Below are 16,220 nucleotides of genomic sequence, written 5' to 3'. Positions count from 1 at the left end.
CCAGCAGGCCTAAACCGCTACTGAAGCATGGAGGACCGTGACGAGTGCCAGAGCACACGGAAACGCTGTTCACCTCCCCGCCGCAGCAGTACCTACTTATCTACTTGCACTGGCATGCTTTCGAACTGCTGGGTTGGCAGGAGCTGGGACAGAGCAACGGGAGCTCACCCCATTGCGGGGATTCGAACCGCCGACCTTCCAATCAGCAAGCCCAAGAGGCTCAGTGCTTTAGACCACAGCGCCACCCACATCCCTTCCCTAAAGCAAACAGAGGAACTGCAGCACTCCAGCCGTTGCTGTGCTACAACTTCCATCATCCCTGATGACTGACCATACTGGCTGGACTGATGGCAGTTAGGGGTCCCAAAACAACAGAGATTCACAAGTTTCACACCCCTACCTTAGGGCACAAGCCTCTCTTGCTCCAATAATCAGCTTCATTATCATTCCAACTCATAACCTCCTGCACAGCCAGCAGAGTTCAGCAACCTGGTCCTAGGAAGCTTTTCCACACTGAATTCTGGCACGCCATTTTTTTCCGCCCTGACCTCCCACTGTGCCTGCCAGGGGCCAGGCACATTTTGCCACAGGGCCTTTGGTGAGGAGGTGGAGATGTCTGAGCGCTAGGTTTGGCGCTTAACATCTCCATCTGGCTGGCTGGCGTGGCTGCAAATGGTCTGCGGGGCAGCAGGGCACAAAAAGGCACGCCTCTTTTGGTGCTGTGCTGCCCCATGAACCAGCTGATTCGTGCAGAAGCAGAGCACCTAAGGAAGCACATGAGCCAAGTGATTCAAGTGCTCTTCTACCTGGTTAAAGAACAGTATTCGTTCGTGCTTATGAAAGTGTTGCTGAATTTTTTAAAAAAATTGTGACTAGGCATTGTGTTTCGGTGCCCACAGCCCAGGTTCCAGGAGCCATGTGGTAAATAGCTTTTCTATCCCAGTTTCTAACACTGGTCCCCCCCAAAGTGTTTTTAAAGCCAGAGTATTCTCTGTGGCAGGCCCTAAGTTATGGAATTTCCTCTCCACATGTAGCTTGTGTCATATACTGAAGACCCACCTCTTTACACTGGCTTTTGACATTCTGAGAGGTATATTCTGGGGCCACCTTATTCTCTTGATTATTTGTTTAAAATGATTTCTTTGTACAGTGGTACCTCGGGTTACATACGCTTCAGGTTACAGACTCCGCTAACCCAGAAATATTACTTCGGGTTGAGAACTTTGCTTCAGGATGAGAACAGAAATCGTGCTCCGGCGGCACGGCGGCTGCAGGAGGCCCCGTTAGCTAAAGTGGTGTTTCAGGTTAAGAACAGTTTCAGGTTAAGAACGGACCTCTGGAACGAATTAAGTACTTAACCCGAGGTACCACTGTATTTTAGATAGTAGTAACCTGAGACCATGTGGTGAAGGGTGGGTAATTTTTTTTAAAAAAAAATTTTAATGCTGTGTCTGGCCCACAACCCTTCAAAGTGAAAATGTTAAAACTTAAGGACATTCTGTTCTAAACTGTTTTGGGCTGTGTTGGGAGTTTCTGATGGCTGAATTGTTTTACTGATGTGTGCTATGTTACTGGGGTGGGGGAGGAATGCGTTATATTTTATCTACATTACAGCAGCTCTTTTTTCTACAGCGGCTGCTACTTTCTATTTTATCATTTTGTATTTACGCTGCTTTGTATTTTCACTACCAAGCTGCCTCAACTGCTAGCTTGCAGAAAAGGTAGCGTATAATCTTTCCAAGCACCCCAGAACTGTCCACACTAATCTTACTCTGGGATGTTCAAACCGCCCTTGGATCTACAGTAGTCGAGTCTGATTAAGCATCCAATTATCCACACAGAAACCCTTCAGATGGTCACCCCAGCAGTAAACCAGCGACAACAGAACAGTAGTCCAAATCCAGCCTGTGGTGGTAGGTTCTGTACGAAAGATGCAGCTAAATTATGACCAAAGGCAGACTTCAGTATTTGCTTCCGTTAACTGTCTAAAATTCAATAATAATAAAGTTAAGCATAACAGGAATGAATGAAATGAACGAACGTATTGCACTCATCCCCTTATTGCATGTACTTCGGGTTATTAAATAGTGTGTTTTTTCAGGTACTACAATGGCAAACATGAAGTGTGGCAGATTTATGACACTGAGGATGAATAAGTTCTTAGGGAAGAGTGGTGAAGGAGCTATACTGAACTAGGCCACTTCAAATTCAACAGACCTTCCCATACCCCCTAACTTTTAAGCCTTAAGATATGGCCCAACTGCATTTTGGATTTTAGCTCCACAATGAAGTGTTCATTACTCTTATACCAAACCACTTAATCATAAAGAGTATTAATTTATTTCCTTTACAGACATAATTAACAGCCCAACGGCCATTCTCAACCTGGGGGGGTCCTCAGATGCTGATGGACAACAACTCCCATCCTTCCCGATCTCTGGTTGTGCTAGCTAGGGATGATGGGAGTTGTAGTCCAACATTTGGGGACCCAGGGGTGAGAGAGGCTGGACTTGTATTCAAGGGAAAGCACCATTTTAGTTTGTTACAGCGAAAACCTAAACCTACAGTACAAGAACGGCTCAAGCCAGAAATGTATTACAGTGGTACCCCGGGTTAAGTACTTAATTCATTCCGGAGGTCCGTTCTTAACCTGAAACTGTTCTTAACCTGAAGCACCACTTTAGCTAATGGGGCTTCCCGCTGCTGCGCCGCCGGAGCACGATTTCTGTTCTCATTCTGAAGCAAAGTTCTTAACCCGAGGTACTACTTCTGGGTTAGTGGGCTCTGTAACCTGAAGCGTATGTAACCTGAGGTACCACTGTACTCTTTAATGGACCAGATTCATCACTGTTAACGTGAATGTACCCCTTCATTCATTTAATAAAAAATTATACACCGCCTGTTAGTAAAAACAACTTCAAAGCAGTTTACAAAGAGAACTGCTGTTTTGAACCCTCTACCAAGGTAATTAAAAGTACGGTAGATTTTCCCTCACGCTGTTTCAAACCATCCGTGTGGAGCAGATATGCAAATTCCTTCTGAGAATTACAAGTAGAATACAATAACTTACTGTGGATTAATAAACCTGGAGTATAAGAGGCAGGAGAGATAAGCTGTGATTTTGAAGCTTTTGCAGGTTCCTAGACCTCTTTGTTGAACAGGTTCCTTTGGTGATGTTTTCCATTTACAGATAGCCTAGTAGTTTATTAAAACAAATGCAGAAAAAGTCCTTGCCTAATTTGGCTTACATACTTGAGGTTTCAGTTACAGATAGGTAGCCGTGTTGGTCTGCCATAGTCAAAACAAAAAAATTTTTTCCTTCCAGTAGCACCTTAAAGACCAACTAAGTTAGTTCTTGGTATGAGCTTTTCGTGTGCATGCACACTTCTTCAGATACACTTCTTCAGATACATATCTGAAGAAGTGTGCATGCACACAAAAGCTCATACCAAGAACTAACTTAGTTGGTCTTTAAGGTGCTACTGGAAGGGAAAAAATTTTTTGTTTATACTTGAGGTTTGTTGCATCTTCAGCTAACGGGTTATTTTCCATAACCAAACTGAATGAACTTATTTTGATTCACTGTGGAACTGGTCAAGGTTAAGCTACAGCACAGAAAAGGAAGTGTTTTTCCTATTCCTGCCTCTACGTACAAATGAATTGAGCCAACACAGCTGATCTTGTCACTTTCTAAAATGCTGCGGATCATCACATAAGGGAACAGTTACCTCCTACCTCATCCATCTAGTTTAAAACTCACTTCTCTGCAGTAATCACATTAAGAAAGAAAAAAACTGCACAAGACAGGACAACGGATTGCCAGCTTCCAGTTAAGAGAGAAAGCCAACTAGCCATTTCTCCAATTTTCCAAATTACTACTTTACGCCTATAGTTTCAAACAGCTGCGCTCCTAGAACGCTACCTGCTCACATTAATTAAACGGGGGAAATTAACGTGCTCTCTCCCAAGAAGAAGAAGAAAAAAGCCCAGAAAGCTGTCTGTAGCTTTACTGGGGATAAGCTGCCAGTGTCTGCCCTATTTAAGGTACCCTGTTTGGAGGAAGCCATCTTCTCCAGCAAGCAGAAAATATCCTGCAGCCATGATGGTTTGTTTTCAAATTGCTCCATGCTCCCTCCCTCCTTCCCAGCTTGTTCCAGGAATGCCACCATCATAGTGTATTTAAAACATCTTGTGGCACTTTGAGGGGCAGAAAGGAGGCTATTGTTGAAGAGACAAGTTCAGACGAGCTATTTAAATGCAAGCGCAACCAAATTCAGATGAAGAATGCCTTCATAAAGCACATTCTCTTCCACCTTTACGCCCTTTGCTAAAGAAGAGAGATCCAATATTTGCTCTCACATAATGTTGGGCCCTGTATAGCTACGTAACATATAAACACAGGAAACAATGCAAGAGGCCAGCCACACGGTGAAATATCTTTTGGATTACATCTCCACACATCTTTAGAAGACATGTCATATTTTTGGATGTACCTAACAATGCAGTGCTGACAAAAGGAGCCACAAAGAGTGGAAAGCTATTGCGTTACTGAATCCCAAAATAAAAGGCCAACTTGTTCTGCTAAACTGTTAGGAAGCTTGGATTTAAAAACAAAACAGTAATGTAAAACAGTCTGCAAGAAAGGGAGCTTGTGAAACCAGTGAGATTCTGAAAAATAATTCCCACCCAATACTTGAACACTATTTACTATTGTTAAGTAACTACCTGCTAAGGACATTCTTACAAGTACAATACTTCTTATGAGTAGGAAAAAACCATAATGTTATTATTTATTAAACTTATATACTGCCCATCATAAAAAGACGGCCTGACAAAAAAACATGACTACGATTTGAATTAGTAAAATAGAAGCTGAATTCAAATTTGTTTCACACGACACTAATTTCAGAAGTTGTAGAAAACATACTTTGGCACGGGTATCGAAAGATGGTGATACAGTAAGTAGTGTTTTGCAAAAACAAAGGTTTACCCTATTGCCCTTGTCCAAAATTTTACCTTTCTACCTCTTCAGACCCATCCATATTCTGTGGAAAGATACACCAGTTGTCTGTCCCTTTCCACCTCAGAGGTGACTGCATTTCAGGGATGCTGGACGTATTAGGTTTATGGTGTCCACTGGGATCCTTCGACATGAAAGCTGTGCTATAAAAATAAAATAGTATTCAAGACAAACGGTTGTGGGTTAGAGGTACATCCGAGAGAAGGGAAGCAAGGAGGGTCTGAGCTACTTCGCCACCTTCTCCGAAAGAAATTAAGAACAGAAAGCAGGTCAACCCTGCTAATGGTTACATATGTGCATTTAGTGAAATTCAGTGGCAAAAGAAAAACAAAGCAAATGTCAATAAAGGGAAGTTGAATAATGGGAAGTTGATTGGCATTTTGATAATTGAATAATTTGGGAGATTGTTATTGTTATAATTTGGCTATTGGAAAACTAATAATAAAAATTTGTGTGTGTGTTATCTTCCTTCCATATATGAAGCATGGGCATGGCTCACTCCAGGACAAAATCTCTCCTGCCCTACAAATGCCCATATGTCTTATTTGCAACATTATTTAACACATAAAGGTCTAAGGCTGTAAGAAATGTCCCTTAGCGAACTCAAAATGGAGGCAACTGGGCTCATACTCAAGACTGCATCACAAGGATTAGCTACCCCTTTAACTTCTAAGATGCATTTCCGAAAAGGATAGCTAAAAGAGCTGTTATGACTGGATTCCCCCCACCTCCTCACTCTTTCAAGTACACATTAATGAGTAAAGTGGGTCATGGGGTGGAAGCTCAATGTTTGATCAAACTCAACACATAATCTTCCCCTACTTGCCCTTCCCCACCAGCTACTGCCATCTCTGTGTTAAGTTTTACACTCCTCAAGACAGGGAAATCTCTTTTCATTGCTATTTTGCAGAGTGTTGTACACATTGCTTTAAAATGAGGTGTGGGTGTTGGCTACAGGCAGAAGGGCCTGCTTAGTGGTGGCACCATGACTTGTTCTTCTGCTTTAAATGTTTAGGTGGCCAATAGCTTCATTTCAGGGGGCGTCTAGGATTAAAGTTAAACTAAGACTTGGTCATTTACACGACTGGTGTCCAATTTTGTCATCTAATGTTTATTCCTTATATATGGAGTTTTATTTTTATTTTTTGTCTGGACCCATTTTGGGATAAGAGGTGCAAAAATAAAGAACGGTTATCACCGCACACCCCAAGTATGTTTAATCAGAAAGAGCCCCTGTTTGTGTTCAATGGGATTCACACCCTGGGAAGTTTAGGATTTCAGCCTTTATAGTAGATTTAATGGCCCTTTTCTTCTCATCTTCAGATGTCCCACAATGAAGTCCAAAGAGCAGTCAAGGAAACCGTCCTTCCAGCCTTGCTCGTAAACATTATTATTTCAGAAACTTTTGGGGGGCAAGGCTGTCTCACAAACATGCCTCTCTGAGGCTGCTTTGAGGCGCTTTGAAACCATCAAGAGGCATATACATTTTATGAAATAATTAATAATAACGAAAGCCGCAAATGGTGGCTCCTGAGCCCAGTCGCCTAAAGGCGATTCTTACTCGCCCCAAGCAACCAGCCAATTTGAACTTGTGGGTTTTATCTGTCTGTACCCCCCAACACAATGCAAAGTGAAGAATTAAAACGGGGGAACCTGCCTCGGCCCCTTTGAATTAGGGAACAGTTAAATTAAATTAAATGAATTAAAACGGGGGAAATGCGGCCTACCCCGCCCCTGAACCTTTCAAGAAGGCATTGCACCCTTAACAATTATTATATTTTAATATTTTGCTGGAAGCCGCCCAGAGTGGCTGGGGAAAAGCAGCCAGATGGGCAGGGTATAAATTATTATTATTATTATTATTCCTGAAGAGACCCACATGGCGGCTCCAAAGCCCCACAAGGAAAGTGGCTCTTGTCAGAGCAACACTGTCCCTTCCAGGCAATGAATTTCCTGCAAACGAGGAAGTTTTATGTTGAATTAAGTCTGGATGATTTGCTCGACCGTCTGGTTTTGCCTTTATGGCGGGGCATATTTTTTTTTCATGCCTGCCTGCTTCTCGGTGGCCCCATTTTGGGTGCAGAAAAGAAAACACCAGTTGTTAGGGGTCTTGCATGTCCCTGAATTAATTTTACAATGAAATGATTTTAGAATGCTGTATTATTTTATTGTTGTTAGCCGCCCTGAGCCCGGCTTCAGCTGGGGAGGGCGGGGTACAAATAAAATTTATTATTTATTATTATTATTCCCCACGTGTTGCATTGCAAGGGCAGTTTTTCCTCCCCGTTGCAGCCCACCCACCCAAAATAACTGGCATGGCACCCATAACCTCTCAAGCCGGGCAAGGTGCCCAAGGAAGGGGGTGGAAAATGGCACTTTTTCTGCCCCCCTTTGTGAGCCTGCGGTGGGGAGGCAAGGCCCCCTTGCCCCCTATTCCTGAAAATATTCATCCATAATCCTTTTCTCCTCAAAGAAAAGAAACAAACATCTTCCCTCACCCCCATTTTCCTCTTCTAGCCCCTCCACACATGGGATTAAGAGAGCGAAAATGCTGGCCCTATATTTTTTTATTTCACCCGCCCCAAATAAAAACCCCGCTCTGAGGAAAGTGTCCCTTTTCAGGTGCCTTGTGGCGACAAATGGCTGACAGCAAAAGAGCGGCCCGCCATGACCCTCGCCGAGGAGGGCATTCGCCTCACAGGCGCCTTCCTTTTTCCCTCCGAGGTGAGGTGAGGGTTCAAGGCCGGCCTCTCACCATTTTACGAGGCGGCGCGCCGTCGTCCCACACCCACCCACCGCCCGGTTCAAGCAGCGGCCTTCCAGCTCCCAAGCCCGCCCACTCCTCCCTCCGCCGCTCGCCGCCGAGGGCTCCCCTCGGGCCGGCCAGGGCTCTCACGAGAGGCCGGGGATGCGAGGCCTGGTCCCGCCGTTTAGGCCCGTGACGAAAAGCTGCTCTTCCCCCCCCAACCCCTCTTATCTTGCAGGAAGGGGGCTATTATTATTTTGTGGGGGTGGGGAGGAGAGAGGGGGCACTGGGACCCGCTCGCCCCTTTCCTCCCCACAACAGGGGGGCCTTTCGCCTGACAGACCCCTTTGTATGGAGGGGATGGAAAGTCCACCATGTCTGTACCCCCCAGGGGAAAATAAATACCACCCACTGCACCCCCAGGTTTGGGGGGGTCTTGTGGGGCACCCCATATTTGGGGGCCAAGGCCTTGCTGAACTTTTCTTCCCCATGGGGTGGGACATCCCCTTAACATTACAAAACCCTAGAAATGTAGAGCCTAATCCTTGCAATGCAAAGGTTTATTATTGGGGGGGGATATGTCCATTCCCCCTTTACAGCCTCTCCATAAGGCTATAAAGATGGGGAGGGAGGTGTAAATGGAGGATACCCGCCCCAGAAATTGCCCCACTTCCGCGCGATCCTGGAAGTGGGGCAACCCGAGTTGGGGTCCCGTTCACACGAGCGCCCGCACCCGTGTCTGAGAGCCAGGCAGCGTGGTACTTACTCCAGGGTGGGATGTTCCGGGTCGTAGAAATCCCCCATCTTCGGCCTCTTCTTCATCCGACGCTGCAGCCCCGGCGTGGAGGATCAGGGCAGGCGCAGCCTCCGCCCCACATAAGGGATTACTATGGGGCTGGGCGGCGGGGGAAACGACCACGACCCCCGCCACCAACGCCCAAGGCTGCAAACCCCCCAAACAGGCGTGCAGGAAACCCCCCAAGCCTCTTCCTGACCTGCCCCCCAAAAAGGAGGCTGCTCGGTGGGTCTGGCTCCCGGCGCCTCCTTCACATCCTCTTCGGGGAACCCAAGATAGCTATCCAAATTTAAGTTCTCCGGCGGCGGGAAGGTGTGCTTCTGTGCTGTTGCTTTTTTACCCTTTTTGGCCTCCTTGCCCCCCACCCCAAAGCAAAACAGGCCGCCCCCCACCAAACCCCTCCTAGAGAAGCGCTGCAAATCCTCGCTGGCTGCAGATCAGGCCATGGGTCTCTCTGCAAACTGCTCCTCGCGTCCCAGGCGCGCAAAATAACAATAATAATGCAATTTGTAAAATCCTCGAGCGGAGAAAAGGGAAAACGGCGCTCGCTTCTTTGCAAAAGGCTCCTCTCTTTTTTTGCTTCTTGCAACCGAAACAATATTTTATCCGCGCGGGCAGAGGAGAAAGTTAGGCCCCAGACGAGCCTTCGGAGAAATGGGCAGGATCGGGAGACGGGCGCCAAACCTCCCCTCCCCAAAACGCCCTTCTCCTTTCCTTGACCTCCCTCCTCCGGCCCTTTCCCACGAGCTCCTTCCCTGGGCAAGATCCAGGCGTCTTCTTCTTTCCCCCAATGGGCGATCCTCCAGCGGCGGCGGCTTGTATTTTGATTTTTGCAGGGCTTTTTCTTGGCACCAACCTCGCCCTCCTCGCTGCTGCCTCCTTGCCTTCCCTCTCCGAGTTTCCTCTGTCCCTTCTTCCCTGGCTTTATTTCTTTTTTTGTCCTCGTTTAACGGCGGCGATCGCGCTCCTAGGAGGAGCAGCCGCCGCCACCTCCCTCTTCCTCTTCTTCCTCCTCCTCCTCCTCCTCCCGGAGTCCTGAAACGTCCAAACGGAAACTGTAGCTCGTCGACTTCCTACTTGCTGCAAAAGCGCAAAGGCGCAGCTCCGCGCAACCGGCGTCCCTTTCTGCTGCAGGCTCCCTTTAAGCGCTGCGCGGCTGCAGGTCGCGGATCTTCCCTTCCGACACCATCCCGACACGCTTCTCCTTCCCCTCCGAGAAGAGGGGAAAGAGCCGGTTTGCAGAGCCGGTTTGCAAGCTCCCAAGGAAGCGCGCTTTTGCTGCAAAGCGCCGCCGCGCTCCTTGGAGAGGAGAAGGAAGACGCGTTTCCCAGGACGCAGGCGGAGAGCGTCGCGCTCTTCATCCGGCGGTATTTCGGATTATTGATGTGTTCTGCTTTAAATACTCCTGCTCCTAAGACTTTCTCTGCAGTTCTCTCCCCTGTGGTTTTATGGCAACTGATTTGCATTGTAAGAATGTGCGTGGTATGGATTGCTTCTGCATTTATTGGCGCTGATGATTTATTTTTTGCTTCATATTAATAATTGTTGTCTCTATCACTGTGGATCAGGTGTTTTTTGTACCACTATGGGCACAATCGTTTGCAGCCTGATCCTATCACGTGTTTACTCACAAGTATTTCTTTTGTCTTGTTATTATTGTGTTTTCAAGCTGATGTTAAACCACCCTGGAATGGGTAAGAAATCTGATAGATGAATAATATTTGTTTGTTTGTTCACAACAGTGCTAGAAATTCCCTGGCTGTGTTTTGCGACAGGTGCATCTCCATTTTGCTGGCCCCTCCAGCAGGTAAGCAGAAGATCATATTTATTGCATTTATATCCCAGCTTTTTCTCCAAGGAGTCCATGGTTCACCCCCCTCCTCAGCTAATTTCTGCATTACAGCAACCCTGTAAGGAAAGATTAAAGGTAAAGGGACCCCTGACCATTAGGTCCAGTCGTGGACGACTCTAGGGTTGTGATGCTCATCTCGCTCTATAGGCCGAGGGAGCCGGCGTTTGTCCGCAGACAGCTTCCGGGTCATGTGGCCAGCATGACTAAGCCGCTTCTGGCAAACCAGAGCAGCACACAGAAATGCAGTTTACCTTCCCACCAGAGTGGTACCTATTTATCTACTTGCTTTCGAACTGCTAGGTTGGCAGGAGCGGGGACAGAGCAACGGGACCTCACCCCGTCATGGGGATTCGAACCACCGACCTTCTGATCGACAAGCCCTAGGCTCTGTGGTTTAACAGCGCCACCCACGTCCCATAAGGAAAGATTAAGAGGCTGCTGTTGACTCCAAGGTCACCCAGGGAGCTTCAGGTCTGAGTGGGGATTTGAACCCTGATCTCCCAGGTCCTAGTCCCAACACTCTTAATTACTTCACCACACTGGCTCCCTAGAACAGGCAAAGGCAAACTCGGCACTCCAGATGTTTGGGGACTATAATTCCCATCATCCCTGACCACTGGTTCTGTTAGCTAGGGATCATAGGAGTTGTAGTCCCAAAACATCTGGAGGGCCGAGTTTGCCTATGCCTGCCCTTGAGTCCTTCTGCTATGGGGCAGCTCTAGAAATTAAGTACGTAAATAAATAGGTCCCTTAGAGAAGAATCTGAAGTATTTTCCTTGAAGCTTGAATTTGTTTTATTCTGAGAGCTGGACCATAAAGAAGGCTGATCGCCGAAGAATTGATGCTTTTGAATGATGGTGCTGGAGGAGATTCTTGAGAGTGCCATGGACTGCAAGAAGATCAAACCTATCCATTCTGAAGGAAATCAGCTCTGAGTGCTCACTGGAAGGACAGATCCTGAAGCTGAGGCTCCAAGACTTGGGCCACCTCATGAGAAGAGAAGACTCCCTGGAAAAGACCCTGATGCTGGGAAAGATGGAGGGCACAAGGAGAAGGGGATGACAGAAGACGAGGTGGTGGGACAGTGTTCTTGAAGCTACTGACATGAGTTTGACCAAACTGCGGGAGGCAGTGGAAGACAGGAGTGCCTGGTGTGCTCTGGTCCAGGGGGTCACGAAGAGGCGGACACGACTAAACAACAACAAACTTTTCACCACAAGGCTGTTTCTGCTGCCCAACTGCTGCAATTCAGAAAATGCAAAGGTGCATTATAATCCCTCCTTCTACAATATTGCTTAGATAGAATCATAGAATCATAGAGTTGGAAGAGACCACAAGGGCCATCGAGTCCAACCCCCTGCCAAGCAGGAAACACCACCAGAGCACTCCTGACATATGGTTGTCAAGCCTCTGCTTAAAGACCTCCAAAGAAGGAGACTCCACCACACTCCTTGGCAGCAAATTCCACTGTCAAACAGCTCTTACTGTCAGGAAGTTCTTCCTAATGTTTAGGTGGAATCTTCTTTCTTGTAGTTTGGATCCGTTGCTCCGTGTCCGCTTCTCTGGAGCAGCAGAAAACAACCTTTCTCCCTCCTCTATGTGACATCCTTTTATATATTTGAACATGGCTATCATATCACCCCTTAACCTCCTCTTCTCCAGGCTAAACATGCCTGGATGCTTAATTTATTTCAGGATCTTTGCAACTGTTCCCTGGACCCCATTCATAACAAAGCAGTTGGCCTTTTCACATAGAGTGATTCCTTTTATGCCTCTAGCTATTTATCTCCCATTCACCTGGAAGAGGCCTCCTTGTTGCTTTCGGATGGGGAGCATGCTAAAACAAACATCTTTTTTTGTGATTCAGTGTCCCTGGATTAGCTGGCTCTGGGCCATCAGTTTATGCTGATGAGAACATAGCCTTACCAATGAGACTAGCCGCCTGCCTTGGTGGCTTTTCACAGAAGAGTAAGCAGTAAACCCAAGCCTGCTTCAAGGGCACCACCGTGGCAGAATAGAACATGGTTTTAATAATTATTTAAGCTGTGTAATCCATTTTGTTCTGTTTTATGTATTTTACCTTTGGCTAGACAAAATACATAACATTTTATTCCATACCCTGGCAGAACCGATCCTAGCTCTGCAATAATACAACCTGTATGAAATGAATATTTGCAAAAGGAGACCCGCATGGAACATAGTTGAAGGATTTGTTGTAAACAAAATCTGCCCTTTTTCCCTTATGGGGTATCCAAGAGCCCATATAGAGTCCTTACGTAGGTTCCCTATTGGTAGGAGAAAATAACAGAGGCCAACCAGAGAATATTGAGAAGCAAAGCAGCTAGTAAGCCTGATCTTTATTGATCTGTTGCAACAGGGTCCTCACTCACCACACGAAGGAGGGAGGAGGAACACAGAACAATGGTGCGCAAGGCCTTATATAGACATTTTAAATTCCCTGCCCTCAAGCTCAAGACCACCCCTCCATACATCATACCTACATCACAGAAAGGGTGTAACCCAAGACCACCCCCCACAAACATCATATCTACATCACGGAAAAGGTGGTCTAAAACAGAAATTTGAATGTTGTTTTTCTCCTGTCATTGTTTATCTCCTGTCTGGCAGGTTACTTGATTGGATACCCTGCTTACTTGATTGGATTGCTCGGGGAGCCTGGCCAGTCTTTTGTATTGATAAATACTTAGTTCCTGGGCCAGGTCACAGGCTCACACCCTTGTTGTTGTTGTTGTTGTTGTTGTTGTTGTTTAGTCGTTTAGTCGTGTCCGACTCTTCGTGACCCCATGGACCAGAGAACGCCAGGCACCTCTGTCCTCCACTGCCTCCCGCAGTTTGGTCAAACTCATGCTGGTAACCTCGAAAACACTATCCAACCATCTCGTCCTCTGTCGCCCCCTTCTCCTTGTGCCCTCCATCTTTCCCAACATCAGGGTCTTCTCCAGGGAGTCTTCTCTTCTCATGAGGTGGCCAAAGTACTGGAGCCTCAGCTTCACAATCTGTCCTTCCAGTGAGCACTCAGGGCTGATTTCCTTCAGAATGGAGAGGTTTGATCTTCTTGCAGTCCATGGGACTCTCAAGAGTCTCCTCCAGCACCATAATTCAAAAGCATCAATTCTTCGGCGATCAGCCTTCTTTATGGTCCAGCTCTCGCTTCCATACATCACTACTAGGAAAACCATAGCTTTAACTGTACGAACCTTTGTTGGCAAGGTGATGTCTCTACTTCTCAAGATGCTGTCTAGGCCTGTCATTGCCCTTCTCCCAAGAAGCAGGCGTCTTTTAATTTCGTGACTGCTGTCACCATCTGCAGTGATCATGGAGCCCAAGAAAGTAAAATCTCTCACTGCCTCCATTTCTTCCCCTTCTATTTGCCAGGAGGTGATGGGACCAGTGGCCATGATCTTCGTTTTTTTGATGTTGAGCTTCAGACCATATTTTGCGCTCTCCTCTTTCACCCTCATTAAAAGGTTCTTTAATTCCTCCTCACTTTCTGCCATCAAGGTTGTGTCATCTGCATATCTGAGGTTGTTGATATTTCTTCCGGCAATCTTAATTCCGGCTAGGGATTCATCCAGCCCAGCCTTCTATAAGGTGTTGTAAGTCTTCATAGAATTGGTCTATTTCAGTTTCTTCAGCACCAGTAGTTGGTGCATAAACTTGGATTACCATGATGTTAAAAGGTCTGCCTTGGATTCGTATCAAGATCATTATATCATTTTTGAGATTGCATCCCAGTACAGCTTTCGCCGGCTCACATCCTATTCATATCTTAAATGTGCCCTTAAGACAGGATTTGTGAAGGAAAAGACAATGGGGAGGCTTTTCCATTTTCCTTTAACCTTGCAGAGAAAAAATTTGCTCAGTTTGGGAATCAAAATGGTTCCAGGTCGGTCTTCCTGTGCTGATCTATGTACATGCTTGGTTGGTACACTTATGAACATTTAACATATATCTAAGACCTCAAATTCCTATCACAGCTTCTATATGCATTCACACTTTACAACAGGGGTATCCAAAATGGTGCCCTCCAGATGCTGTTGGACTACAACTCCCATCATCCCTGATCATTGAGCCGTCTTTGTAGTCCAGTTAAATTTGGAGGAAGACACATTGGCAATCCCAGAGGATCATGCCAGGTATCTGCACTCAGCTCTCACCTGTGGCTCCTAGAAGCTATCACCATGTGATAGCAACCACACACAGGAAATGGCGTCGACTGGCCAGCTAAACCAGGTGAGCGCTGCTGATGGGTCTCAAACCCTCCGTGAGTTAGGGGCTTCCCCTGCATGCGAAGACGGCTCTGGCAGATGGAGTGGACGAGACCAAGACTGGGTCCAAGAGTCAGGAAGGCAGTTTCTGCACGTGCCATAGAGGGAAGTGAGGGGCAGAAGAGGCTCTTCAGCCTGGGAAGGGAGCCCACCTAGGAGGGCAACTCTGACCCTAAACCTCCACTGCCTTGTGGGATACTACAACTAATCCAGAAACTACAACTCTGGAAACTGCAACTAATCCAGAATGCGGCAGCTAGACTGGAGACTGGGAGCAGCCGCCAAAACCACATAACACCAGTCTTGAAAGATCTACATTGGCTCCCAGTACGTTTCCGAGCACAATGCAAAGTGTTGGTGCTGACCTTTAAAGCCCTCAACGGCCTCGGCCCAGTATATCTGAAGGTGCGTCTCCATCCCCATCGTTCTGCCCGGACACTGAGGTCCAGCGCCGAGGTCTTCTGGCGGTTCCTTCCCTGTGAGAAGCCGAGTTACAGGGAACCAGGCAGAGGGCCTTCTCAGTGGTGGCACCCGCCCTGTGGAACGCCCTCCCACCAGATGTCAAAGAGAACAACAACTACCAGACTTTTAGAAGATATCTGAAGGCAGCCCTGTTTAGGGAAGCTTTTAATGTTTAACAGACCACTGTGTTTTAATACTTTGTTGGAAGCTGCCCAGAGTGGCTGGGGAAATGGGCCAGATGGGCGGGGTATAAACAAATTATTATTATTATTATTATTATTATTATTATTATTATTATTATTATTAATTTGGGAGAAGAAGAGGCTAAGGACTAAGCCCAACACAAATCTGGAGTGGTCCCAGAGACGGAAAGAAGATAAAGTCCCAACCAGAGAAGAATGCTAGACCAAGTTGATAAACTATGCCGAAATGGCAAAAATGTTGGGAAGGATCAGAAATCAGGAAGACCAAATCTTTATCAAGGATTGGAATAACTTTATAACATATCTTAGAGACCAGTGTAAACAGCTGAAATCATTAGCAGGAATACAATAACACTTTTAAAGTAACACAAACTTTGGATACTATGGATATATAATAGATAAAGGTAAAGGTACCCCTGCCCGTATGGGCCAGTCGTGTCCGACTCTAGGGTTGCGTGCTCATCTCGCTCTAGAGGCCGTGAGCCGGCGCTGTCTGAAGACACTTCCGGGTCACGTGGCCAGCGTGACGAAGCTGCAGCTGCCGAGCCAGCACCAGCGCAGCACACGGAAACGCCGTTTACCTTCCCGCTATAAAGCGGTACCTATTTATCTACTTGCACTTAGGGGTGCTTTCGAACTGCTAGGTTGGCAGGCGCTGGGACCGAACGACGGGAGCTCACCCCGCCGCGGGGATTCGAACCACCGACCATGCGATCAGCAAGTCCTTGGCACTGAGGTTTTACCCACAGCGCCACCCGCGTCCCTATAATAGATATAATAGATAGATTACAGTAAAAGATGCAGGAATAAAATTTATTCCAGGGAGAGAGGGACGTGTGAAGGTTTGAGAGA

General features: G+C 46.8%; 1 protein-coding gene across 1 annotated transcript in view; it reads right to left on the bottom strand.

The window, feature by feature from the left end:
- SETD2 (SET domain containing 2, histone lysine methyltransferase) overlaps positions 1-8,879 on the bottom strand; it is an 89,308-nt gene extending 80,429 nt beyond the window's left edge. The window contains 2 exon segments of the mRNA XM_053409371.1: positions 5,017-5,163; positions 8,533-8,879. Of these exon segments, the coding sequence (XP_053265346.1) occupies positions 5,017-5,163; positions 8,533-8,588 (203 nt within the window). The 5' untranslated portion in view covers positions 8,589-8,879.
- Positions 8,880-16,220: the final 7,341 nt, after the last annotated feature.

Source organism: Podarcis raffonei, chromosome 12 (genome assembly GCF_027172205.1).
Source record: "Podarcis raffonei isolate rPodRaf1 chromosome 12, rPodRaf1.pri, whole genome shotgun sequence".
Classification (NCBI taxonomy): domain Eukaryota; kingdom Metazoa; phylum Chordata; class Lepidosauria; order Squamata; family Lacertidae; genus Podarcis; species Podarcis raffonei.
This window is presented reverse-complemented; position numbering and strand designations above follow the sequence as displayed.